The following is a 27339-nucleotide window of genomic DNA, read 5'->3' as shown; positions in this document are numbered from 1 at the left end:
CGCGGATCAGGGCGCGGTGTGGTGACGTCACGGCGCGGTTAGGTGGTGTCATGGCAGTGCCGTTGGGCGGCGGGTGCGGGCAGGTGGCGGGGCTTGGTCTTCTGCGGAGGTGGCTCGGGTGGGCCGGGGCTCACCTGCCGGACCCCCTGCCGCGGTGCGGCTTAGGCCGGGCCCAGCCAGCCGCCTTGGGGAATGGCATCACCGTGGGCTCCTCCCTGGCCGTGGGGCACGTTGCTGGGCCGTGGTGGTGAGGAGGGGACGGCCTCCTACGCGCTGCCTCGCCGAAGATTGGTTGGAAACCCTTTGAGGCCTTGTCCCACAGCCTGTGTGCACGGCTGGCGCCACTGCTTGCTTCCCCTCATGCCACAGCCAGTTAACTTGGGCTCCTGAGCTGTGGGAGGTGGGCTCATGGTGTGAAAGAGTTGGTGTTTTCCACCAGCATTCTTTGTGGGAGCACAACAGGTGCGAGAATGCCTCTCCTTTCACATGAGCAGCAGCAACTGGGGGTTACGGGTCTTTTCATTCAGTCGTTATTTTGAACAAGGTCAAAGCGGGGACTCTGCTTTTGGGCACAGATTGATTTTACAATGGAGCAAGTTCAGGTTGTTTGTCAAGACCCTCAAGAGTCTATGGGAGGAAGGAGGTTGAAGGAAAAGTAAAACAGCAGCAAGATTCCACGGGGCAGTCCTCACAGGTCTAGAGAGATTTGTCTCCTTGTCAGCAGGAGGGGAGGTCTGTTAAAGGTTGACACTGAAGCATCTGGTATCACAGGTGCTCACCAGCTGCCTTTGTTGTGTCTTTCTGGGACTAAAGCTAAAAACCTACTTGTGATGCGTCATGCACCAAATCACAGGTCTCTGGGATCTGGAGCTGTCTGGATGCAGCTAGGTGGGAATCACCAGGGATCTTGTGCTTAAGCAAATTCACCAGTCAAGTGGGGACTGGCCGAGTGGAGTGATGTCATTTTACTTTTCAGGAATTGTACCAGAAAAGCTTCATTTATTAAAAAATAGCTTATCAAACTGCCTGGTGCATATGCTAAAGTGTGTTGGATCTTAGCAGGAGTTGTGAAAACGTTGCATTTATTTTGCTGAATGCTTTATTGCCAGCTGCAAAGCACAGTTACCTCTAGCACTGCACATTCCAGTAAACATCTCTTATCCATCCTATAAAATTAAATCAGGCTAAATTATTATGCTTCATTGAACTGTGCAGGGGAATGTGTGCAGCAATACCTGTTTTGAGTGCTTGGCTAGATCTTTTTTTTTCCCTAACTTCACAGTTAACCTTCAGCGCTGATGGATGTTGATGCTCACGTTAGGAGAAGGCAGTATCTAAGTGTACAGCTGCTGGGTGGACGAGGTGCTCTGGAGGTCTGTGTTGACTGTGGAGCTGGGGAAGCTTGCAAGCAGGAGTCATGGTGAAGATGGGCAGAGGCAGAGTTAGTGCTTCAGTACATTAGGCTGATGAATAAGGCAGCTGAGACCTCCAGAAATACCCAACAGGGCATCATTTCTCTTACGGTCATGTGGAGGCTGGGTATTGACGTCTCCATCATCCTCGGTTGCTCGGCTTAGGATAAGTATTCTGCTGTAGTCAGGCAGTGACTGGCAGCTGGGCCTGAGCCGGCTTTCGTTGTGAACCAGCTGACTCCCAACGTGAGCTGTTGCACTGTGGAGCCTCATGGAGGACCCTTATCGTGGCGTCTTGGTCGTGCACTGGTGGTTCTTGGTGCTGAGGTAAGGTGGGTGCTCTGGCTGATCTGTGGAAGGGGATGCTGCTTTTCTGGTCTGTCAGGAAGCTCTGGGAAAGCTGTGGTATGGAAGGTGGAAGCTCTTCCAGCAAACTCAGGCTACCATATTTCAGGTGCTGAAGTAGCTCGGCATTTTGCTTGTGGCCACTCCTTTTTACACTCGGATAAAACCCTGTTTATGCAGAGACCTTGTTCTTTACACTTAAGATAAGTCTTCTTTGAGCATGTTGGGCCTGTGGGAAGATAGAAATCTGCCTGCCTGAAGCTCAGTTATTAATAATAAAGTATTTAAGATGGCAGTTTGCATTTCAGCAGCACCTTTAATTCATGGCTCTCCAAATGCTTTACAGACATTGATTAACGTAGCCTCACAACAACCCTGTGAGGTAGGTGTATATGATCATCCCCACCGCTGTGGGGACAATGAGAGCACCAAGGATAAGGGGCTTGGAGCAATTGTGCTGGGATCTGATCTAGCACTTGGCTGTTTAAGTCCCATTAGGCCTTCAGCTTCAGGTCATGCTTTTCTAATGCACAGGTTTGACTCGATGTGGGGCTATATTGATTAACGAGCCTGTGACTGCCTGGCACAGACTATAAAGGCCATTAATTTAAGGCAGCAGTTTATTAGCAAAGTGGATGGTGCCTTGGTGCTTCTTGCTGCAGGAATAGTCTGAGTGTTTGAAGGCCTATCAAAAGCAGAGTTACATATCAGCCATTGCGCATGGCAGGCTGCAACTGGAGAAAGCCCTTAGACCCCAGGTGGGGAAGCTATGTGGGATGCTACTGTAAATGTATTGATCAGAAAGGACATAATAATTTATATATAAAGTCCACCCTTGCTCTTTCCTCAAAGGAAAAAAAAACAAACCAAAAAGAACTTAGAAAGTCACTGCTGGTTGTCATGTGTCAGCTTCAAGCTCTGGGCCCTTGGCTTCATAGCACCTGCAAAAAGAACAAAACTTGCATCAGCAGCCTGTCTGGGCTAGCAAAAGAAGTTGGGCAATGTGTCCTCTCAAACTCAATCCCAGCTTTAAAACAACTGAAAATGATGCAAATTACTTATGTGGGATGCATCTGAGAGTATTGATGGGAATGTGCTTCAACATTGCCTGTGGAACGGGAGTGGGTAAGCTTGGACTAGAGGGTGAGACCTTGATTTCTCAAAGGGTAGCTTATTTACCTTTCATTTAATGAGAAGCCACTCTAGCTTTGCTGGCTCGCCCTAGGTGATGGCATCTACAAACGTGAGCCATACTTGACACCTTGAGTTCAGGCAGCTTGGATAAATCTGAGATGGGCACCTAAAGTTCTCACCAGGCTTACTGGAACCCAGTTTGGACCTTCAGGAGTTTGATGGCAGGTTTTTTATCTTTCCGAAGAATAAAAGAGCCAAGAAATACCTCAAAAGCTTGCTCTTATCCAGCAAGAGAAATAATCCCCAGCTAACTCTCTAAAAAGCAAGGCTTAAAAGGGAAACCTTTTCTGATGGTGGGTAACTCATGCTGTTGTTCATGTTGATGTTCTTCATGGAGATCAGAGTGATGCTATTATCCTTCTGGCTTGGGCCTGCCGAGCAGCTGTCAAGAAGAGAAGGCAGTATTAAATTCTCTGGAAAATGAAAGGGGGACGTTTCTTTGCACACAACTGGAGGCAAACAGGCAAGGCCGAGCCTGGCTGGTACATGGGACTGGACTTGACTTGCACTGCCCATTCATCTGCTGTCCTGATTCAGGCCCATCCTTGCTGCCGCGGTTTCCCATCGCCTGCCTGAACAGAGGTTCAGAGATCTCTGGGGAGACAAGCAGTGTGTTCAGACAAATTTGGGTGGGGGGCTGGTTTGCCTGTCAGAAAGCACCATTGTCACCTGTGTCAGGACTTGTAGGCAGAATCAAGGAGCAGTTTGGATCTGGTTCTCAGTGACTGAATTCCTTTCTAGCCCTGCAGCTGTTACCAGAACTGGAACAAAAGGAAACATTACTGTGTCACTCTGTCCTATGCCCTTAAGATTTTGTTGTACAAACGGAACACTGGGTATTTTTATGTCTGATGCTGCTGATCACGTATTGCCATTGTCTCTTAAGAGTGAGCGTTACAAGTGTTAGGAAGGTGGGATTCCCCTTTCTCCCTACCCTGAGGGCTGGAGTATTTGTTTAGTGCCTGGAGACTGGGTGTCATTGGGGATTAGGGTGCCTCGGGGGCACAGTCCTCTGCTCTTACAAGTTCTGCCTAATTGACCTCAGGTCACTTAGATCACAATCATTAAGAATGTTTGGGAACCGTTGATGTTGATGCAAATTTGGCACCTAAATACTTAGGGACTTTGCTCCCTGTGTCCCTTGCCTCTTGCCAAAGCAGGGTTTATTATTTTGGTAGGAAACTATCAGTTGGAAATGTAAGAGCAACATGTTTTGGTCGCCTCCTGCTCTTGTTTCCTGCTGCTTTCCCACGTACAGCCTCTCTTCTTGGGTAGCAGTGCTGGACCATTGGGTTCAGATGGACCATCCTCCACTTGATGCTTCTCTTCCAAAGATTTCTGGATTGGGGCTTCCTTATCCTGCTTTTGCTAGGGAACAGTAAGGGGTGTCTTGGAAGATATTTTTGGGGACCTGATCTCATTTCACTGAGGCTGCTTTGAGACCCAGAAAACCAAGTTTAGACCTCAAGTCTGTATCTAGGCAAAGACAGATAAACAAAATGCTTTTGGAAGATGATGAGTTTTTGCAGATAACAGTGCAGCTTTGAAAAGAGGCCCCTAAATATTGAACTTCTACCTTTAACTGCATCAGGCAGAGGATGAGGTGCCATCAAAGCTGATTTTGGTTTTTTTAATCTGTTTCAAAGATGTCTTGAAATGCTTCCTTCCACCTGAAATAACCAAACCAGACTCTTCTCCTTGTTAAAATTAGTTCTGGAATAAAATAGTACTTTCAATAGGATGTGAATAGTGTGAGCAGCCTTACCTCTCTGATACCATGGAGGTTCCTGGTTTGTGTTTGTCTGGAGGGAGAAAAGCAGTTGGTGATGTACAGGTGAGAAAACATCACAGCTAAGCAATAAAATAAGTCGGCTGTCTTCAGAACTGTGTTGTACAGGGTTATAAATGAAATCCAAATGAGATTAGAGACACCACAGGGGATACTTGAGAGTCGATTAGAGAAAATTCTTCAACTAATGTGACATACAGGCAGAACTGAATGCTTTGCTGCCTGTTTAGTCACTAGCATCCTTTGGTCTTTTGGCAGTTACCTGTCTTGCTGTATAGCAGCCTTTCCCTGTAGTGGGCACTGCTTAGTGGGAAATGGGATTCCTAGGGAAAATGAGTGTCAAACTTTTGCTGGAAGAACTGCCCACCTCTGGAAATCTGCACATTTAGCTGTAGCAAACTTGAGACTGTTTCCTTGTGCAGATGGGTCTGGGCTGGGGCTCTGAAGAGGTGGTCACACTACATTCCTAACTGCTGAATCTGCATTCCAGTTTGCCTTCAAAACCTCCCCACTGTGTAAGCTTTTTGAAAGCATCTTTTAGGAATTGCCAAATCCACGTAGAAAATGATGACATTTTGAGTAGGGAACGACAAGATCATCCCAGGAAAATACCTTCTGAGTCCTTTGAGCGGTTACACTTGAACCTCAGGCTGACCACGCTGACCAGAATGATCACAACCACTATCAGGATAACTATGAAGCTGATGACACCTGGGGACGAAGAAAAGAACTGTCTGCAAGGGATATAACAATGTGCCTGTCCTTGGCTTCTGGGGTAGCGGAGAGACTTTGTCATCAAAACTTAGGTAGGAAATCAATAAAATGAGCATGGTACGTAATAGGCAGAGAAGAAAATAGTCACTGGAGTGAATGGCTTTATCGTCTTGTGTTTTAGCTTTAAGGGCTTCTGAGGAGTACTTGATTGGTAAGGCAGTGCCAGGAGGGCAGAAGTCTGCTGATTACACTGGGGATTGATTGAAGTCTACATGTCCCTAGTACAGTTGGTAAATCTTGTTCTAAAGGTGTATAAAATCAGATAAATACGTAACGTAACAGGGAGAGACAAGCTAAAGACTGTGAGTGATATTATCTGTCTCATAAACCAGTGGCCAAGTGCAGGTTTGGTTCAGGCCTCGATAAATCAAACTATTCTTTGCACAGGAATTTTGTCCTGTTAAGACTGCTTCAGGACTTCTCATGGCTGCCCTTGGAGGATATAAGCAAGTGATACTTAGGAAGTTAGCTCCTGACTTTTTAAAATGCTTCTGAAATAACACTTCTTCCCATAGCGTGATAGAAATGAGCTGTTTGGGTTTTTTGCTCATCCTCATGGAGGAGGGGGACAGTATAGCCCAAGGCAGAGTGGGTCTCTTAAATCTACCCTGTGCCTGTCTTCAAATCTGTGGCCAGGTTAAGGCATGGCACCTCTTGCTTCATCTTTCCACAGTCTCAAGGATGCAGAGGACTTGGCTGCCTCCTGCCAGGCAGGGTGCAAGCATCCAGAGGAAAGCTGTAAGGCAGGGTGGGAATGCAGTCCCAACAGGTTTGCAGGAAAAAAATTACCTAAACTTCCAGGCAGGTAGTGTATTTATTCTAGACCCTGTCACAGAAATCAAGGCATAGCATGGGATGATCTGTGCCCTGGTCTTGTCCTAATGTGGAGCTGGGGCAAACGCTGGTGCTGGGAGCAAGATGCCAAGCTCAGGTGTAGCCATGATGGACTTTCAGATTGTCCTCTGTATACGGGGCATGGCTGGGAGTATTTATTAGGTGCTTTATTGCCTGCTGGTGACAAGTCTCTTTCTCAAGGGTTTCCCCTTGCACTCTGGAAACTCCAGAATCAGGCAGGCTGAAGAAGAAAACTGGAGCCATCTCCAGGGAAGCATCTTTGAAGCCGGGTGTCCAAAAGAGCATGGCCTGCTGAAACAGAGCCCCCTCCTCTTGCCAGGCTGCACAAGACCTTACCAAAAGCTGCCACCGTCAGTGGTGATTTATCATCCGTTGGAGTGGGCGCAGGCAAGTAGTCGGAGGAGTTCGGTGTTGAGGTGACTGACTTTGAGGTGCCTACAAGAGCAGGAAAAGGCAGCTTTATAGAAAAGTCTTTCCTCCAAGGTTGGGAAGAAGATTCCTAACAATGCTCGAGGACCTAACATGCCCTTGCACTTTTTTGAAGAGAATGATGTTGGATCCTGGCCAGCCCCGTCAATGTTAACAGCAAACTGACCACTACCTGCGTGGGAATCAGGTTGCCTTGGTGTGGCCCCTTTTTACTGACAAACTGAGAACATCCACAGGGATTTCTGCTGGGACCCTAGTGAGGAAGCTGAGCGTGGTGGGTGGAGGACTGATCTGGCAGTGTGTTTGAGGCGGGAGTTTGTCCCATCTCCCTCTTTTTGCAACCTTTTGCCACAGTGGCACCTTTCCTGCTGTGACTCACACCCACTGTTCCCAGGCTCAACACGTTACCCCCAAAGTGCTGCTTATGTGGAGTTTTACAGGCTTTTCAAGGTCTAGATGGGATGGCCAGCATCCCCCGGGTACTTTCTGGCCATTCACTATGCTGCCTTGAAGATAGCAGTGTGATGGCCTTGCTATTGGTTGTGTAAAGGGCTATAAAATACCTAGCAGTAATTGCCTCTCTGCAAGAGAAAGCAAAAGGCACCTTGAGTTGCTGATGTTGTGGTACTCTCACTTCTCTTGGGCTCTTGACCTGCACAGAGAAATACAGAATGTGAGTCTTGTCCTTGAGTGTCATCTAATCATCAAGAATTAATGGGCATGCTGGAGAGGAGAATGGATTTACAGTAATGCTGATGGTATCTGGAAAAAACACGGAATTCGTACTTGGGCTAAAACCTTCCCACCAAACGTACTTTGTACTATTTTCCATGTCCAAATAGAAACTCAGGGACCCAACATTCAAATGCCCTTATATGAACTCCTCAGGTTCTGCAGTCCCAGGTGCAGTTTTTTGGCAGATACAGCAATTGAATACTGGAAGAGTGAACTGGGAAGGTTATAGATTTGCTCATAAATGTTGAGACTTAAAAAATATTCTGTTTAGGGGAAGGAATTCTGCAGAATATGGGTGTGAATTGACTGTTCAGCTTGTCCTTGGAATTGGAATAGGTGCATGTGCTGTCCTGGGTTATCTGTAAGTAATTAAGCTAGTTTGAGTTGGGCTAACTTGTACACCATATGTAGTCTAGCTGTGGCAGCATAGAGGTTTGCCTGAGCAAAGACTCCAGTTCTCAGTGGGATAAACTGACTTAAATGAAGCTGTTTCGTTTGTGACAGCTGCTTTAAAGCTAGCCTTTGTATTTCACCGGTACAGAGGAAAAAAAATCCTTTGCTTCGTCCTGGATGTGTGTTGAACAGCCAGATTATCTGCACTGATCTTAATGAGTAGCTATAGGCCCTGCCAGGAGACTAAAAATGATACTTTAGAGTTTCAGAAGATCATTTGTAGGTTAAGTAGGATCTTCTTTCCTCCTTTTCCATCCCCACCTTCCAAATAGCAGTGTTGGCCAAAAGTATGTGCTGCTTGGAGAAATGAGAAACAGCTTCTGGCACCCTACACTGGGGCGCAGGGCATGCAGCTGAAACCAGGGTTTCTGTCCTGCAGAAAATATCTCTGTTTTGGAATTTAATTTTGCCAAAAGTCAGAAGAAAAAGGGGAAATGGTGTGAAAAAGGGAAAAGGTATGAAATAACAGATCTTAACTGGTTCAGAAACCATATGGAGCACAACAGTCCTGAGAAGCAGGGACTACTGCTGTACAGTTTTTTCACCAGTCATTAAACCCTTTGTTTCGTTCTGAAATTGTTCTAGCCATGGGCGGTGGGCAGAAGCTGTGGTTTGCTGAGCTTGGCATGGATACTCTGTCCCTGGGAAATGTTGGGTCTTGCACAACAGGAGACCTCGCTTTTGGAAGCATCAGCAACATTTCTATAGTCAAAGATGTATGGAGCTTTTCAGATATAAAGCAGGGTTATAATTAATAGCAGTCTGCTCTGATGCAAAGGGCTCTTGGCTTAGCTGGGCACAGGCATGCTGGTTGGACATCTGTGCAGGCAGAGCTGACCACGGGTTTTTAACCTTGCTTGTGTTAGAGAAGATCTGAGAGGTACTTGGAGAGGCAGGGTGGTTCCTGTCTTGACCGTTGCAGATTTTTTGAGGCTGAGTCTTTAATGGGGAATCAGCTCAGCTGTCAGATTTCAGTCTTCCCACTCTCTTGGATACAGCCTTTGTTCTGCGAAAACGCTTACTGAATTCTCTAATTTTTGCTTACAGGCGGGGTTAAGCAAACTGTCAAAAGCAAATTATTTTTTTAAAAAGGGATGTTAAAAGGGCTACCTTTTCTTAAACATAGATCAGTCTTTTGACTGTTCAAGTGCACCCCTGTGTTTTATCACTGCTTACAAGGATACCAGGCATGATTTTGGGTGTTACTGATGGCTCAACCCCAAGATAAAGACTAGTGCTTATATAACATGCACCATGTGAACTGAAGAAGCTAATTGCCATGAAATTATCTAAACTTACTGTTACTCTATAAAAGGACAGAGTACCTTGAGGTGGTGAAGCTGCTGTGCTTCTGCTTCCACTAGACTTTTCATCTGAAAAGAAAACATGGGAAAGGAGAATTAACTCTTGAAGCTGCTACTAATTCTGCTATGGAGAGCAGTTGGGTTTCCATGGGGTAAAAACCTGTTTACGTGAGACTTCCCCTCCAAACAAATATCAAGGTGTCCAGGTAACGAGCTGTGTGGTCAATTTAGAGAGTGAACATGGGAGGGGAGCTTGGGAGGGGTCTGCTGGGGTGCGTGTAGCTGCTCCACAAAATGTTACCTGGTAAAGCATGATGTGGCTTTTCTGGTATGGGCTTGCTTGCAGCTGCGACATCTAGGTCGTGGTTGTGTCCAGCTCTGTGCTTTTGGGGAGCTGGAACGAGCTGCTCTTTTAGCAAAGACTCAAAGAAATTCAAAAGTTGCTGCTACTGGGTGAGCAGAATAGCATGGATTAGCCCAGTCTTCCTGATGCTTCCAATTTTGCGTGGATAAGAAAGGATGCACAAGCAGGTCCTGCCTGAGCAAAAATTTTAGTTTTCCATACGTACCTCGCGCAGTCAACGCTAGCAGTGTTGTGGTCATGGGGGAGGTCTGGGCTGTAGTAGTTTGACCCACAGAAGAGCTGAGATTCAAGTCAGTTGGTGGTGTTGATTTTACTGAAGGCTCTGTGGAGGAAGCATAGCGTTACCTCCGGGAGCTCTGCTCACCCCAAGCTCTGCTTAGAAACAGCTTGGAGGAGGGCATCTGGAGATCTGTCTCCAGAGATCCAAGCGGGCTACCATTTGGAGTTGGAGAGATCCCTTCTTGTGTATTTTCAGACTGAAACATGGAACCCAGCTAACACCTCCCTACGCCCATTTCCAGGGCTTCTGTGTGACCACATAGATGTCGCAGTGTCCTGAAGCTGGTTTCAGCAGAGGGAGGAGTACAGAAAAAAGAATAAAGGGAGCTCCTCAGAGGTTCATACTACTTCTAAATATTTTTCTGTCCTTATGACTAATTGCTGTTCCCATTAAAGTAGGTAACCAAGCAAAATTCCCAACATGAATAGCTGAATTAGAGCTAAGGCAGTGTTCAGCCCCTGTGCTGCCACAAACATTGCCGTTTAGGACAAGCCTCTTCATGCTTCCCTTTTCCTCTTGGAGAAGTGTTGACCTGTTGTATGGGAGGTGCTGAGGGTGTGCAAAACACTGGAAGTTTTTAGTTTAAAAAAAAAAAAGCACTTGCTTGGTCAGGCTTGTCAAGAGAGCACTATTGAACAGCAAGTGTAATGCAGGGAAGCCCTTACAACAGTGATTTCTTTGCTGTTACTTCCATCGTGACACCAGGAGCCAAGGGCAGACCTGGCATGTGGGGCACTGTGCTTGCACGTGCTGCACACACCCGGCGGTCCTTGCACGAAGAACTGCTGGGCAGAGCGGGTGATCGCAGGCAGGAGGATACAGCAACGTGGACACTGCTCAGCCCAGTTCCTGGCCTGGGCTCGGGGCAGTCGCATCCTTTATGTGCACAAGAATCAAAATGCAGGGTTTGCCCTCGGATGTGAGCTGCTGGCCTTGCTTCTCCCTGTTTGATTTAGTGGTTTATCCCTGCTCTTTGATCCCTCTGGGGTGAGCTGACTGGATCAGAAGCCCTTGTGCCACAAAATTTCCTTCTTCCCCACCACTGTTCTCATCTAACCTGCTGTCTCACAGCCCCTTCTATTGCTGGTGGCCCAGCTGGGCTGGAGGTCAGTCCAGTTAAGAGCCAGGACGCCCCTGAGCTGCACTCTTAGGTCTCCAGATGAGCATTACCTGAGGGATGGTTCTTTACTTCAGGGCTGTGTGGTGTTGATTGGGATTGACCTGTAACACAAGCAGAGAGACAGAGGTGACATCTCCTCCACATGCTCCTTGGTGGGTTCGCCACTGGGGTGGGTTGAAGCATGGGCCAAAAAGGGGCCATTGTAGCCAACGCAGCTGAAAGGGTGACACGGGCAAGAGATGCTAAGGAGAGGGTTTGTCACTGGCTATAGGAACCTGTGTGCAGATGGACCTTGGCTCTGAGGATCCGTGGAGGAGAGCATGCTAACTGCTGGGAAATGGGGAGCAAAGATGAGGCAGGATCCCTCTGCTTTCACTGTGCTTCCTGGAACGCTGCATTGCTCTCTTCCAGACAAAAAGGGGGAGCCAGGCAAGGTCATCCTCTGGGGCACAATGGCCTCCATGGTCCCTGGAGATCTGGGGGTGAAGGATGTTAGATGGGGTAGACAGAGGTGGCCAGCACAGGGTCCTGGGTGAAGGCGCTTCAGCAGATGGGAGTTTTGAATCTGGGTCCCATTTGCAGCCCCACATAAGCAAGTGCATTCACATCCAAATAGACATGCAAAGCAAATCACAACCCAGGAGGTACCTGTTACAGCATGGACAGAGGAGTCTGTGGAGGCGGTAGTACCTGAAACGAAAGAGTAAGAGCGTCAGCGGTGCTCATCTGTGACTGTCACTAATGCATTGGTGATGTTGCTGGCTGTGTGGTTTGGGTTTTCTTCATCTTCTGTAGGCATGGCATTGAAATACATGATTTCCACAAAGTAAAGAAGTAATAGCAAATACTGAGTGCAAAACTATCAGGTTCTGAGTAAATTAGCACTGGAGTTTATTCAGCAGGATAAATGCCTTCCTCCCAGGTGGAGGTGAGCCCTTCAGGGAGCAGTCGTCTGTTACAGGGAAAATGCAAGGCTGTATACATAGCATCATAGAATCATTGGAGATGGCCTTTGAGATCATCCAGTCCAATGATCAGGGGGGTCATTCCCTCTCCGTGGCTGTTTGCCTCCAGCTTGGTCGGCCGAGAAAGGCTGTGTGAGCTGTGTTCGGGAGCTGTTTAAATAGTTGACGTGCATTTGAACACTTTGTTCCCTTGAGACCTTAATGAATGGGTGGATGAAGTTTGTAAAGGCTTCCACGAGCTGGTGGGACTGTTTTCCTCCCTGTGTCCTACGTCTGTTCCTTCTATCCTGTGTGTTTACATCCTGGGAAGCTGGCTGAAGCCTGTGGCTGTGTACATCTGGACACGGCAAGAGGGCTGCAGCCTAGGGACGGACTCAGAGTTGCCTTCCCTGGTCGTGGTGGAGAGTTCTGTAGGTCCACGCCAGGCTTTGCTCTCCCAGGGTTGTAGGTGTTGCGCTGAGTCCCTAGTTTCTCAACTGAAAGGTGTTTTTGTTTGGGATTTCTGACAGAGTATCCCTGCACCGATCTCCCATGTTGCCTACTCTCAGGATCCCTGGTGTTTGTCTTTAAGCCCCAGCTCCTGGAGTCCTGTGATTAGATGAGATGTCAATTAAAAATGCTGCCATTTAAAATAGGGAAAAGTGTTTCCCATACTTGGAGGCAAGAACTGGAAAATGTAAAGGCACTTTAAATGCTCAAAACAAACCCAGCTGGCTTAATTTTGAAAAGGTGACTTTGAGTCTGTTGGTTTTGAAATGCACATCCTAACTGATATTTTTAAATGATTATTGCTGTGATCCTGGTGCTGCCTGTAGTTAAGATTAATGCAAGAAACTCTATTACAGCTACAGAAACCAGCTGAATCTGGTCCCACCGGTGATTCATCTCACCAGAGTCCCACGAGAGCTGAAAGTTTTGGAGAAAAAGGGACAGCAGTAAAGGTTGAATCGTTGCAGCTCGCTGTGCCTGTGTGATGCCGCCGAGCTCCATGGCAGCTGTGTCCTGAGGAGCTGCAGTGCCTTTGCACTTGCCGTGCCCTGTGGGATGGCAGGAGGGGAGCTCCAGCAGCACAGCACCAGCCAGAGAGAGCACAGCAGGGCTTGTGCGCCCATTTACAGCCAGGATCTGTCCTTCCTGTGTGTGAGGTTCATCTCACCTGCTCCCTTCTCACATCTCCCATAAGACAGCTCACTTCAGGCTCTTTCTCACTAAAGAGAGGACCAGGCACTTCTAAAACCTTGTTGCTCTGACCTATTTCACAGCTCTACCTTACTACCTTACCTATTTCAGATTTCTACCTTACTCGAGCTGTGGCTAGAGGAACCACAGCCTGCAACGTCCCATTTCTTGCCAGGAGTCGTAGAAGTGATGTAGGTGATGAACTTAGTGGTGGGTACCTATGCTGTAGGTGTCTGAAAGAGGTCAGATGAATGCCCTGACAGTGGTGGGTATCTGCAGTGAAGTCTTTAGCATCCTCATTTAGCTTCATTAGTGAATGTGGGCTATCAGGGCTTGGCTCAGAGCTTACCCCTGGGAACCGTCTGGGTGTAGTGAGCTCCTGATTGATCTCATTTTTCTCAATTTAACTGCGTTGGAGCCATAATTGTTTTTTTGTCTGAGGCTTTAGACAATGATCCCAGCCAAACAGGAACCAAAACAGTGTGCAAACCACACTGAATACGTAATAAGGCATGGTCTCTTTCCAGATAGGATTTGGCTTTGAAAATCAGACCTGACTCTTCAGATCTTTTCTATGCTTTTCTCTCCTAGCTTACTGGCAGCAGGCTGGTGAAACTATCTTGTTTGGTCCATGAAAGAGGAGACATGATCAGATCTTTAATTACATACAGAGGAAGGGACTAATTGGTTTTCTAAATCCATTGGAACAGGACCAGAAAACAAGGACTTTTAACTGCAACAAAGCAAAGGGAGGCTGGGCAAGAGGAAACTGCCTCGACATAAGGATAGTGGGTTGCTAGGAGTGATTGTGTAGGAGAATTATGGGATATCCTTCTCTGCAGGTTTTGAAGAGCAGGTTAAATGAGCATCAGTCTAGTAACATAGACAGGAGTATGGACAGGTGTAGCATCACTTACTAAATCCACTAATATAATGGAAAAAAAGATCTTTTGGGTACACAGTTGCCCTTCTTAAAGAGGTAAAATGCCTGTTTTGAGGAAGGGGGATGCACCCCTTTGAAGCCCTGTCACCTGGGCTGCTGTGGGGTGCTACCTGCTCCCCAGCGGCCCAGCTGACTCTGTGGAGAACGTGCAGCGACTTGGGCTGTTTCCATCAGTACCCAGTTTGCCAAGTTTTCTGTCACTGGGTTTCCTCTTCTGAACAGCTTTACAATACAGTTTCTGGACATTGGTTTGCAAATGCTTTAAGATACTCCATACATTCAGCACAAAAAAATAATGGGCTGAGATCATCACAGGGGCCAGTATCCTCTAGCAGCTGCCAAACTCAAACAGCTCCTCTTTATCCAAAATTCCCTTGCAGAAGCCATTGTCTTGTTTTCCCATGGGAAGAAAAGCTGCTTATAACACATTTTCTTGTTGAAATTATCACAGGTGCTTTTTAGTGTACATGGCACATTGAAAGCATCAAGAATTGCTGAAGAAAGAGCTATTGTCTAAACTTAGCCTTTGTGGAATGAAAAGGGGAATAAAGGTGCTGAGCTGGCTGTTTATTCCACCATTTTTGGTGCAGCTGAGAAGAAATCAGAGAGCTTGAACAGAGCCTCTGGGGATGGGAGGAAGCTGAGGGTGAAGGAGGTGACATTTCCCTGTCCCGCCATCCCTGATGGGACCATCCTGTGGGCTACTCCGGCATCCCTGGCACTAGGGTAAGAGGAAGAGGATGCTACTTAACGCTTTCTTCTGCCACAGCTCAGCGCTTTGCTGAAGGTCACACCAGAGTATGGGCTCACAGGAGTTCTCTGTTTGCAAAAACTAAACCTTGGGGTTATTGTAAATAAGAACAATGAGCAGATTTTCCAGTGCTCAGCTTCTGGAGTTCACCTGGCCAGGTAGGTGCTTGCCCCCGTCTGCCATGTTTGAGCTTTGCTGTGGAGAAGTGACCGGTCTTGCTGTGAAGAGGCCGAGGGATGGAGGTCCCCTTTTGGCACTTCACTCGGGAATAAATGGCCCTGGCTCCTCTAAACACAACTGCGTGTTACTTCAAAGCAGAGCAAGCGTGGCTCTGACTCCTGCTCACTGCTGCTTGTTATGCCTTTCCTGCCAACTCAAATAATCAAAAGTCCTGTTATATTAGGTGTTTTCTTTCGGTGAAGGTGCTGAGCATCCTGGTTGAATCACCTCGGGGGGGGACTGACGTGTGCGAAGCAGGAAGAGACCCTGGTCCCACCGCGGGGCTGGGCAGCAGGGTGGGTACGAACAAAACAGTGCCACGCGCCCCAGCTCCCTGCAGACGTCCCCGGGGGACTCTCGTGCAAACCGTGCTGGAAACTGTTTCCTCCCGGTGCCGCCGCCAGCTCGGCCGTGCTCCCCTCTGTGAAGGGCCCTGGCTAACAATAATAATCGGGACGCAGCCAGCACAGCTGTAATTGCAATAAACATCAAAGCCATTCAAATGACTTGCCATTGAGCATAAGCACTGCCAAGTATTTGTTACGTGTTTGGGTGCAAGTGATTTATAGCTGGATTGTGCAGTTCTAGGTGGAGATGGGGAGCTTGCTGAGGGATTTACAATGGGAAATAGAGCTTTCTACTCTTGCTGTAATGGGAAACCCCTAATTACCCACCAGAGTCACATTGCTGCAGAGGAGCGCATCGGAGCTGCAGGTGCATTTAATCTCTGACCCAGCACTAGCTGCGTTTCGGTTAATTTTTCTAGAGGATGAGCAGGGGAATTTTGTTTTTCTGTTACTTGCGATAGTTGTTCTGTGAGTGTTAGACTGGGAGCAGAGGGGTCTCGCCATGGAGCCTTCTCTCACGGCAGCTGAGATGTTCCCAGAGCCAGCAGTTCATCCCACTTGCTCCTCAGCACAAAAAGAGGATGATGTAAACCAAAAGAAAGGTGAATTTTAGATGTTTCTGCTTTGGTATTATTTTTGGCAATCATAGGCATTTAAAGAGCGATTTCTTCAGCTGCTGACCAAAGAGAGGCACTGAATTTATTAAGATTTAAAAAACTCAGTCTTTGTCAGAGCCTCCGTATATAGCAGCATCGGCCAGCTGTTGGAAACGCTTCATCGGGGTTTAGATCAGGCACAAGAAGGGCTCGTGCTGTGCAGCCTGTATTCATAGAGGGATGGAGTCACTGGGGAGCATCTCTGACACTAGTATGAAGGCACAGGGACTGGGACGGGTCCTGTCCACACAGAACGGGTGATGGAGAGGGACCGTCTATCCCTGATGATGTGTAACCCTGGACTTGCTGGACTCTTCTCCTTCCCTGGCAGTTTTGGGGGGAGGTGTGGTGATGTCCTGCCTGCCCCTGGGTGGCACGTTGCATGACAGGGAGCTGCAGAGCCCCTGTGGCATTGTGCAGCCTGGCTGTGCCAGCCTTGGCGTCACCCGCTGCTTGCAGGTTGCATAAACAGATGCTTTAGAAAAGAAACCTAGCAACCTAAAATTAGACTTTTCAATTCATATATTGGCACTTCTGTCAAACGACCCATGACAAAAATATACCGACCGCTTAATGCAAGTGCAGCTGTTTCCTGGGTGAAACAGCAGCTGTTGAAGCAGCGGAGAGCAACACCCCCCAATTCTTGGGAGTTTCACAGGGGAAAAAAATGCTGTATTAGGAAACCCGGAAAGCAGAGAGCTCTGCAAAAGCCTAGGCCTCGTTTTATTAAGTGCCTAAAAAAGCGCTGCTGCCTTGAGGGTCTCACAGCAGAACAGGTAAGGTGGAGATGTGGAGGAGAGAGAGAAATGTTGTTATGCAGGCTGGGTAACTGGCAGCCCGGATCAGGTCCCAGATCCACAGTGGTATTTAAGCATCTAATTCCCAAGTGATATGGGGGGGTTGGCAGCTCACTGCCAAGTGGTTCTGAATTGTAATGACTCGGCCAAAGTGTTGTGGAAAGTTTAGAGAGCCAGGAATTAAACCCGGATCTCATAAGCAATTAAAATTAATCTTTGCCTTCCTCTGCCTCTCCTCAAGGGCTGTACCCAGGCCTGGGCATCCTCTCTGAGCATCATGCTCCGTGCTCCTCTCTGGTGCGCTGTGCTGGAAGCAGATCTTAGAGGAAGTCAATTAAAAACCACCTGAATGTAGAAAACAAGCCAGGAGACAAACAATGTGGGGAAACCACATGCACGGAGCAGGCTCTGCCACATCACCCTGCGTGCTGACGTCTGGTTTTTGCACAAGTGGTTGTTTCTGGAGGAGGGAGGTGGCATGGCTTTTCTGCTGGCTGCACCACCACTGCTCCATGGTGTTTGGGGAGTAAACACTTGCTCCACCATGCTGCTGCACTGTCACCCTCCCAGCTGCTTGCTAGTTCCAGTTTCCTCTGTGACCTGCTTGTTTTAGAGCTCTGTGTTTGCTCCCGGTCTTTGTGCTAGTGCTAATGTGTGTCCTGCCCTTCTCCTGGCTATGCTGCTCCTAGGGTTTGGTGCTGGATCCGGGATTTTGGAGGAGGAAATCACTCCATGCACGGTTCAAATGAAAGATGGGGAGACCGCTTGTTCAGGCTTGGTGGGAGCCAGAGCCCAGCATGTGCTTTTTGCCTACCTGTGTTTTTTAAAAAAATAATATTATTCATCAGCAGATCTCAGAGCACTTTGCAGAAGAGAGGGGCAGTGTTAGCTTTGCTTTCTTTTCTGTGGATGGGGAAACTGAGGTGCAGAGGAGAAGCGTCACGGGCTGCAGGCTGGTTCGGCAGTGCTGCTTGATGCGGCTGCCAGCCAAGGTGCTGCCGTACACAGGCCACCTCGCAGGCAGTCCTCATCAGTTTGCATGATTTTGTTCCAAATGTTCTGTGCTCCAGCTGCTGCAGGAGATCACCTGCTGTATTTGTTTGTGTGCTGCACCTCCGGACAGGCATCTGCAGAGCTCTGTGACAGCACATGCGTTACCATCCCCTGCAGCAGCACAGCCAAGGTGGTGGATCATGGCAGGTGCCCACCAGGCCTGTCTTGCTTCCACCGAGTTCATGTCGGTTCTTTGCTACCGTTTCCAAGTTTATTCACAAATTCGTTCTTCTTTCAAGTAATTCTAAGATTCCCCAGGTTTATTTGGATGTTGCTGGTAGCAGCCAGGCTGTGCACAAAAATGTGTTTGTGAACCACCATGCAGGAGCGTGATCTGCTGGGATCGGTTCAGCTCCCACCTAGTGACTCAGGAGGCAAGGTGTGTAGGGGGTTGGTGGCAAAGGGCTTTCTCATAATTCCTGTTCTTGCCATTTTCTTTTCTTAAGTTTCCTGGCTTAACACCAGGGAGCAGCGGAAGGAGGTCCCTGGATGCAGGCATTTCAGCACGGCAGTGCTGGAGGCACCGTGCAGCTGCTGCCTGAAGTGCTGAGTCTTGCAGAAGTGGCAGCTAAAGGGCAGGTGAAGCATCTTGGCCTGACAGGCTTCATCTGAGTCCAGATTTTTGGTGAGTGACCCTGGTGACACCGCCTAGGTTTTATTCCCAGATTTCAAAGCACTATATGGAAGAGGTTGGTTTATTATCCCTGTTTCATATCTGGGGGCACCGGGAGCATTACGTGTCTGGGATAAGTGGCAGACACAAAGCCTAGGGGTCCTGTGTCTCCATCTGGTGCATTGTTAGCGGTGACATGTTTCTCCCTCATTTATAATTACACTAATTTCAGTGTGATTCCAAGAATTGTAGCAACTCCAGAGTCACCTCTAGCTGAAGTATGAGAGGAGCTTATTGTATCGTACGTCTGGAGCTGCTCGCCCAGCGCTGTGCTGCCCTCGGGAGCATGTGGAGTCTGCAGCTGTGCCTGGTGATGGTGGGAAAGGTGGGGGAGACCCACCTTGACTCCTGTCTCTTGCCCAGAACTGGTGGTGGCTGTCCCCAGTGCCAGAAGGGTTTGCCTGGCTTGCTCTGGAGCGTAAACGGACATGCTCCACACTTCCATGGACCCACACTGCTGCCACAAACAGCTCCATGTGAGCTTTCTCTGCCTGCTCTTTGTGCAGGGTGGCAAGCCCAAGCCACCAGCTTCGCTTCTGTACTACAAAGTCCCTGTCCCATTCCTGTGCTTCAGACCAGCAAAACCTTGATCTCAGGGAATGGGGTCCCAAGCCGGTGTGTTCTTACCAGCACGGGGTAAGAAGATTCTCCCTAATCTCTGAAATCCAACTGGTAGTAAGGCAGTGGCATTCACTGCGTCCTGGTGTTTCATCAGGTGTGCAGCAAGTTTCACGAGCTACCGGCATTAGGGCAAAGTCTCCTTGAAACGTTTTTATCTCCAAACAGCACCGCAACCAGGGATACTAGAGGGGAATTTTCTGCTGTGCTGGGATGATTCAGCTGAAAGGTAAAACCAGCACCCCCTTGCCCTTAAGTCTACAAAAAAGACCAAATGGGAGGTTCCTCCTTGTTGTGTTGGTTGGGTCATGCTGAGTGGGTTCCTCTGGGAAGGGGAGTAATGAGACCTTCTAGCCGAGGCTTGGCATGGTGCCGTGTGCTGGTGCTACACAAGAAACAGATCCATCTCCCTTTCCCAACCTTGGGCTTAAGCCTGTGCCTTGGCTTTCCCAGCAGGAGCGTTGCCGGCATTAGGTTACCAGCACCGTCCCCTCCAAGGACACCTGTTGTTGACTCACCTATTGTAAATGGGACATAATTCCTGGAAACCGTCTCTGGCTACTTCAGTCAGATTTGCAGAGTCATCTGTGGGGTTTCGTGTTACTAGAAGGGAGCAGTTTGTTTTGTGAACAAACATTTCTCCTCCCTCCCTCCTTCACCGGGTTCACCAGGTCAGGGGTGTGCTGGCCTCCCCTTGGTCCAAGGAATCAGCTTTAGGATGCAGTGGATGCCCTGGTTTAGGGATGCAAGTACCGTATCTGGAAGGTCTCCTGGTAGCTGAATGTCTATCCTCTAGCTGCACCCCATGTCTTTGATTTTATTGAAAATATTTATCACCATGCATACTTGTTTTTGACATACCATGCTCCTCTTGGCATCATCCATCCACTGGCTGTGGTGTAGGTAGGAGAGCAGTGGATGGAGTGACTGACAGTGGAAAAATCCTGCTGGGTTCTCATTGACTTTGACCAGGAATTTTTCAGTGGAAATCTTTTGTCTGGAAAATGCCGGCCCATTGTAATGGAAACGGTTCATGGGAAGAGGTTTGTTTGGACAAATTTTCTGTTAAGTGTTTCTGGGGGAGGAAAAACAGGCTGGAAATGTTCCAAACCTTCCCACTTCAGCAATTTCAAAATAACAGTATTTGAACCTCCCTTTAGAAATAACTGAGAGCTTAGGAGTTTAAATTAAGAAATAATAAATTCATTAATAAAGTAATGAACTTACACAAAGTAAAATAATGAGGGGGGCGGGAAAGGCCTTGAGGAAACAGGCAGGTATAGTTTCCAGCCAAAGCAAATTCTGTCTCTCCTGCAAGGTTACCTCCATCTCCTCGAGTGCAGGGGGACCTCTGAGCATTTCTGTCTTGTTCAAGAGCCCCTAATTCCCTTCCCCAGCTGCCTGTGTGTCAGGGAGCCAGTGGCATCGCTGATCCTGTCTCTGCCCCTTCGCTAAGCCAGCTGCTTTGCCTCGCGCAGAAGCTTTTCCCTCCGGGTGCTGCACCACCTTAGTGACTTTGCTCTAAAATTTAAAAAGCCATTTCAGAACTGTCGGATCAATGCAAAACGGTGAGACAACGCACAGTGACGGGGGGGGAGGCTGGTGGTTTTGGGTGAAGCCAGAGAGAGATGCAACTGCAGCACCAGCTGATGCACAGCGAGCATCGGCAGTAGGTCCTGGCCCTGCGGGGTCTGGCACCAGCTGCCAGGCACACCTAGGGAGAGTGGTCTCACAACATGGTTTTAGGCAGACTGCAGGGGACAAAGTGGCGCACTGAGGAGTGGAGGTGGCATCCCTTCCCCCTGATGCTGCAGCTGCCGGGTCCGCCTGGGAGGCGAAGCTGTGGGGGCATGGCGGCCGGTGGTCCTGCAGGAGGCAGGGGGCTGGGCACGTCCAGCCAAGCCAGAGGAGGTGCCTGACAGCCTCTGTGCTGCTCCTCTCCCACGCAAACCATACTGAGTAGTTTTAAGTGAAAACCAACGTTCTGGGCAGCATTAAGGAGTGTCGCAGTGTGGCCTCGTTGCCCTTTGGCTGGTAGCCAGCCCAGTGCACCCCCCTGCCGAAGCCGCAGTGTTGCCCTCTGATGAAGAGAGACATTTTCCAATCCATGTGCTCTTACTTCTCAGAATTAAACAGCTACTAAATGAATTGGTTTCCATATTCTCTGCCTTTTCAAAAATCCCATTATTACCAGCAGTGTCTGTAACCCACAGGCAACTTCTATGGTTTAATGATAAAAGCCTTGGGGTGGAGACACCTTATTTTTAGGTGGTTGTCTATTGGAATTGGCAATGATGTTGCAGTCTATATTCCTTTGAATGCAGTTCAACTCCTAGGTACCACAGCTGCCAGAAATGTAAGAGGTGCCTGACGATGCAGGAAAAAACAACCTGTCACCCTTCAGAGCAGGAAACTGGTTCCTTCATCCCACACCACGGCTCACGCGGGAAAGAGAAGCTCAAGCAGAATTATCACAAAGGAGCACAAGTATTACAATAAGGGCGAGGCGTGTTCTACATGAGTCTTGCATGTGGTCTTTGTATTTATATTGATGAGTGGAAAATTCAAATCAGTCAAGGAACAAGCATTTCTGAGGAAAATAATGTACACTTAAGTGTTCTACCTTTACTCTTACTTGACAGAAGTCACTTACTACAAAATGCCTCAGCATCTCAGATCTCATTCCTTTTTTAAATCAAGAAACAAGTTCTTCTATTCCAGTGGTGCCAAATAAACCCCGTAAGCCTGGTACAGCCACATTTTTCCCAGCAACCTGACTCCTGAATTTAAAGGCTGAGCTTCCCCATGACAGCTACTACATGTTCCAACCTCTGGCCAGTTCCCCTTGGTGCCCGCCGTGACGCTGAGCTCCCCAAATCCACCTGTCCAGCACCGCTTCCCCCCTCCCCAGAGTGCAAGCGGAGCATCTCACCTTGGAACAGCACGCAGCCGAACAGCCAGAGGAGCGGATGGACGGATGGAGCCAGCATCTTCTCGGTGGCTTGTGGCTCTGCAGCCTCGCTAAGGCTCTGTCCATCCCGGGAGGGACAAGAGGGTGAGGAGCGATTTGCATGCCTGGTCTGACTCTCACAGAGTTTCCTGTTAAAGAATAGAAGGAAACGGGCTGAATCCACAGGGGAACTGTGTTTTTTAGCCCATTATGGTTGGAGAGGATGTGAGACATCGCTTACCGACGGCAAAGGAAACCTCGCCATCAGTTTGTTGGGGGATTCGGCTCTCATAGCAGTGGAGAGCAGCATCACAGCAGGCCTGCCCGGCTCTGGGCCACAGTAGCTTCTTTATGGTGCTTGAGTATTTTGGGAGATGCTTTGTTTGTCATGAGGATGTGCACCCCAGGTCCAATCTACTCTGCACATCAGCCGTGAGAGCTGCAGGCTGCGTTGGCCCTTCCTGGGCTAAGAGCTGCTGGAGGAGCCAGTCCTCCCTCCCCACCTGAGAGGGGATTTCTTAACATCTCCAGGAGGAATCTGGAAATATTTGTTCCTTGTGGGGCCGGGGTAACTCAAGAGCTGGTGCTACCCCATGCCCTGTGCTCCCCTGTGCAGCTCAAGCATGTCTGGGCACCAGGACTTGCTGGTTTGGGGATGCTGGGTTTGGGGATGCTGGGTTTGGGATGCTGTTTTTCAGGTAGCAGCAACATCTTTCCCTGCAGGGGACACAGCACGTGGCAGGCTTTGGCTTACCCTAACCCAAGTTCCTCAACAAGGGGAGGGAATGGAAAACTGGGACGGTGCTGCCCCTGTTCCAGCCCAAGGGGTTCAGGGCATTTGGTTTCTTGGCACTGATCTTGTGATGCACTTGTCTACATATTGTCTGTCTGTCTGTGTGTCTGTCTGTCCACTGCTGGCATAGTTCCAGCTTCAGAGGAAACAAGTTGCTCTGTTTTGGATGTGAATGAGTGTTGGGGGGAGGAGAAGGTTCTTAGGGTCCTCACCTGGGAAAGGCTCCTGTGTCCACCCATCTGGAAGGTCCATGCAGGTGCTCAGGATGCAAATCCACAGGATTGTGTCTCCTGGCTCGAAGGGCTGGTCCAGCCCCCTCCTGCAGCCCCCTGGGAAGCTGCAGAGCTTCAGAGGAGGGCAATGGAGCTGCTCCGCTGCATGGAGCACATCGAGGGGTGTCTTATGCTGCTGGCAAGGTCCTTGCTTTCCATGGCCGGGAGATGGACGCAGGAACAGAGGGAGAGATCCCCTGTGCAGCTCTGTGCATTTCAGTGGGTCCCTTCAAACGCTTCCCAAAACCCCAAGCAAATCATCAGGCCAAAAGCCGGCAGCATCCCACAGCAGCCTTTGCTGTTACAAAACCTCTGTTAGCAGCCTCCCCCATCGTTTTTCCTCTCTCTTGCACAGATGTGATGCTCAGAGATTATGCTGTAGATTAAGGTTTTACTGAATCCTGAAATGAGTGCAAATTCCCAGAAGCTCTAACATGCAGCCAGATCTCTTCTGGTCACTCGGCTTGATGGTAGAAGAGGCATTTCCCACTCCGTCCTCCCCATGTGCAGGAAAGACAGCCCAAATATTCACCCCAGCTCATCTGCTGAGAGCCTCCAGGTAAGAACAGTGTTGTTTTGGGACGGAAAGCTGGGGAGACGTGTTCTGTAATGGCTAAAACTGTAAAGGATCCATCTTTTCTGCTCTGAGATGTGCTCAGGGTCACTCTGGTGGCAGAGGGTCTGACCGTGCAGCATCCCCAGACCGGGGGTACCTGCCTGCATGCAGGGTACGTGCTGCCAGAGTGGGGGACATCCCTCCAGCCTTGCTCGCATGGCCATCGTGCAAGGGGAGATGCACGAGCACTGACCTGGTGCTGGCTCCTGCCTGCCACCCCGCGCGGGTCCCAGGGTCCAGAGCTTCGCTGTGGGCTCGCGCTGCTGCTGGCCATGGCAATGCTGGTGAACGGTTCTTCCGCAGCAGTGGGACCCCCCATCAGAGAAAATCACCCCTGGGGCTGCATCATCTCCTGGGGCAAGGGTCCTTCCAGCCTGGAGCGTTGTGTGGATACACTTTGCTGGGCTGTGCAAGGAGCTCACATGCAGAAGGGTGATTTTTAGCACCGGTTTCTTAACCGCGTTAAATTTTAACACCAAGTTGGTGGAAGGCGGGAGGTTTCCTGCAGCTCAGCGGCCAGGGGTTGCAGCTGAAGGGGAGTGGGTAGGTGCTTTCTCCCTAAACAAAAGGGTGCTTGTCTTGCAACAGGCGAGAGGAGGGATTTTTCCGGCAAGGGTGCGTGGCAGCGAGGGAGGGGGCGGTGGTGCTGATGTGGCACTCAGCTAGGTAAGGGAGCACCTCTCCTGCCTGCGGGATGAGCAAGTGCTTCCTCCTCTGCCCTGGGGAATCCCGGGGGGGTGTGGGACCCAGACGTGACGTGGCAGCCTCTGAAGTGAGTCTGGCTGCACCTACACTGAAGAACCATCCCAGAGGTTTTTCTGCTGGTCCTGCTGCCAGCTCCCCAGCCTCGACGCTGGAGGTGATGACTCTCATGCAGCAGGGACGCTAAGGTACCCCTGCGGGGCTGGGGAGGGCTCTCCCTCCCTCCGCTCCCCCCCGCCACCCCTGCTCCCACCCGTGCCGGCTCCCACAGGATTTTGTGGCTGTGGCAGGGATGCCTCGCAGAGTGTTCTGGTGGGGTTTGGTCTCCCAGGGAGGTCCCTGTGGGGTTTGGTCTTGGATTGGCACCGTGGGGCTGGGAGCGGAGGGTGGAGGGCTCCCCACCAGGGAACAAGGTGTAGTGGGGAGGGGAGAGCCCCATGGTGAAGGTGTCCGGGACAAGGGAACATAGGGCATCACCTCCCTCGCTCAATGTGTCTGGGGCACCGTCCTACAATCCCAGATAAAACCACCAAAATTTACCCTGTCCCGCAAGCCCGAAGGAGCTTATGGGATCATCCCATTCCCTGGCCACTGCAGGTGCAGGCAGGAGATAAGAACATCGGATGACCTCTGCTCAGCAGTCACCCCTTTCCACCCTGTCTTCCTCTGTCCCAGGTCAGCCTGCTCAGCCATGAACACGTCCTCACCCAGCAGCCAGCTGAGACAGCCTGAGCCCCAGGATGCAGCTGCCTTCACCCCCATCTCCATTGTCAGGAGCGTGACGAAGAAATCGGACGCCCTGCCCATGATCTCAGTGATCGTCGTCATCTTCGTCCTCTTGGCTGTCTTCATCATCATTGCGGTGCACTATGGCCCTCACCTCCGCACCGTCCAGATCACCCTCTACCACGAGCCCATGCCGCAGGACCTGGACAACGGGGTACACCTCATGGACTGGAAGAAGCTGGGCTCCCAGAGGAAGCTGCCTGCCCAGCCCTGCCAGCAGGAGCTGGCCAGCGTGGATGTGGCCGGTGTGAGCTGCCAGTGCTCCTGCAAGCATCACCTTCCCTGCAGGAGCTCTGAGCCCAATGTCATCGAGGTCACATACCTGTGACAAGGCTGTGGTCCACCTGGGCAGGACTCAAGGGACCATGTCCCGCTGGAAAAATAGTGACTGGGATGTTAGCTTAGCCTAAGACTCACCAGTTCCTGCATGCGGAGGTTGTGGCTCCCCAGGATTATGCCTCTCACCAGGTATGCTCAGCCAGGAGGTTGAGTGTCACTGTGGTGACCCATCATCAACCCCCAAAAGTCCAGCTGGGGGGTGTGCCACTGTCCCCAGGCAAGGGCTGGGTCCCCAGCCCAGGTGCTGGGGCTGGGCCAGCCTACGTGGGACAGCATTAGCATCTCTTCTGTTTTTTCTCGCCCTGGTTTTACCTGTCCCATGTTGTCTGGGAGCAGCCAGGAGAGCTGTCTTGGTCCTTGCCCCAGCTGGGGGGCTCTGTGCCTGTGCTCACCCTTGGCAGGAGCTGGAAATTACAGCTGGACTTGCTTTTCAGGTCAAAGATGTTTCCACATGCACAGTGTCCTCATTATGCTGTTTACATGGCACAGAAAAGCCTCCAGCCGCTCTTTCCTCCATGCCACTACCCCTTTTCCTCCGTCAGAGGGCTGAAACGCTGTCCTCCCTCCTGCCAGCCCTGGCAGCAGGCTCAGCCCGTCCCAGCAAACAGCCAGAGGAGAGGAGGCAGCACCTGGACCCATGCTGGTGTTCCAGTGGTGGAGCCAGGAGCAGAGGATAATGTGTCCGATCCCCCAGTGGAGGTGGGCGAGAGAAGAGAGGCAACACGGTGGTCAAGAGAGGTGATAACAGCACATCAGTTTGTATGTTGGCTGAACATCTCGAGGTGTTGGCACCGGTGGAGATGGGCATGGATCTCTGGGCAGAGCCTGCAGCACCTCTGTGCACAATAGTGGGGATGGGGAGACCTGAGGTCATTTTCACTGTGGCCATCTTCATTGTCCCCGTTGCTGGCTACCGTTCCTGTGCCAAGGGAGGCTCTGCTCGGGGACCCGGGGACTCAGGAGGTTTCAGCATTGGAAGCAGCAGGGCATGTCCCAGCTGGGGAGGGAGCGATGGTGGGGTTAGTGTAGCCAGCTGTGGTGGGATGGGTATTGATATGGCTCGGTCACCCTGGGAAGAAACTCGTTGAGATGGCACAGAGGGAGCAGAGGGAGAGGTGAAATGTCCTGAGCCCCATAAGGCTCCTGGTGGCAGCAGACTGTGGTGACCTGTTCAGCCCTGGGAGTCTTTGTGCTGCTGGAGGAGTGCCTCCAGCATCTCTTTGGGCAAGAAATTGGTCTCTGTTTCTCCTCACTTGGCCCTTCTTCAGTGTGTGGGCTCGGAGGACTGTCCCTGGGGAGCGAGCGCAGCCTCTGGGATCACCCTCAGGGATTTATTCTGCTGAAGAGTTCCAGAAGTCAAAATACGTCTCCTGCCTCTCCCCACCCTGGGACAGAACGGCCAGGTCCGTGTCCGTCCTGAGCCGCATCCCCAGCACGGGTCCCTCTGTGCGCTGACAGACAAGAAACGGGTTCTTTTACCTGTTCCTCCAGGTGCTGGAGGTATTTCAGACAGGGCAGATGCTCCAGCATCCTTCCTCTCACTTATCTCCAGCTTCTTTTTCTCACTTACTTTAAAGATATGTAGTGGTTGGACTTGCTGAAAAATTTTGGTCTTTACAATAAACA

General features: G+C 50.0%; 2 protein-coding genes across 4 annotated transcripts; one reads left to right on the top strand and one right to left on the bottom strand.

Annotated features, from left to right (window-relative positions):
• The first annotated feature begins 68 nt into the window (after positions 1-68).
• SMIM33 (small integral membrane protein 33) lies at positions 69-27339 on the top strand. Of its 2 annotated transcripts, XM_056348224.1 has the most exons (3): positions 69-1739; positions 23626-23829; positions 25264-27339. In XM_056348224.1, exons 2-3 carry the CDS (start codon positions 23705-23707, stop codon positions 25700-25702), a joined length of 564 nt encoding a protein of 187 aa, XP_056204199.1. In that variant the 5' UTR covers positions 69-1739; positions 23626-23704; the 3' UTR covers positions 25703-27339. The 2 variants fall into 2 exon arrangements, with proteins under 2 accessions (XP_056204199.1, XP_056204200.1); XM_056348225.1 differs by lacking the exons at positions 69-1739; positions 23626-23829 and adding an exon at positions 23838-24776.
• On the bottom strand, positions 1733-22320 carry ECSCR (endothelial cell surface expressed chemotaxis and apoptosis regulator). 2 transcript variants are annotated; one of them, XM_056348222.1, is made up of 11 exons: positions 22188-22320; positions 11703-11744; positions 11105-11155; positions 9860-9976; positions 9312-9359; positions 7403-7450; positions 6706-6804; positions 5353-5451; positions 4717-4753; positions 3234-3333; positions 1733-2698 (listed from the first exon to the last, which is right to left on the bottom strand). In XM_056348222.1, the coding sequence occupies exons 1-11, from the start codon at positions 22243-22245 to the stop codon at positions 2690-2692; spliced, it is 708 nt and encodes a 235-aa protein (XP_056204197.1). In that variant the 5' UTR covers positions 22246-22320; the 3' UTR covers positions 1733-2689. The 2 variants fall into 2 exon arrangements, with proteins under 2 accessions (XP_056204197.1, XP_056204196.1); XM_056348221.1 differs by lacking the exon at positions 1733-2698 and having other exon boundaries at positions 2707-3333.

The sequence above is a fragment of the Falco biarmicus genome, chromosome 8 (assembly GCF_023638135.1).
Source record: "Falco biarmicus isolate bFalBia1 chromosome 8, bFalBia1.pri, whole genome shotgun sequence".
In the NCBI taxonomy this organism is placed as follows: domain Eukaryota; kingdom Metazoa; phylum Chordata; class Aves; order Falconiformes; family Falconidae; genus Falco; species Falco biarmicus.
This window is presented reverse-complemented; position numbering and strand designations above follow the sequence as displayed.

Coding starts and splice junctions, on each gene's coding strand:
- SMIM33 (XM_056348224.1), top strand. CDS start 23,705: ATGCAGCCAGATCTCTTCTGGTCACTCGGCTTGATGGTAGAAGAGGCA. Junction 23,830..25,263: donor CATCTGCTGAGAGCCTCCAG/GTAAGAACAGTG, acceptor CCTCTGTCCCAG/GTCAGCCTGCTCAGCCATGA.
- ECSCR (XM_056348221.1), bottom strand. CDS start 22,245: ATGCTGGCTCCATCCGTCCATCCGCTCCTCTGGCTGTTCGGCTGCGTG. Junction 7,451..9,311: donor AGCAGCTTCACCACCTCAAG/GTACTCTGTCCT, acceptor TTCTCTGTGCAG/GTCAAGAGCCCAAGAGAAGT. Junction 5,452..6,705: donor ACTGACGGTGGCAGCTTTTG/GTAAGGTCTTGT, acceptor CTTCGTCCCCAG/GTGTCATCAGCTTCATAGTT.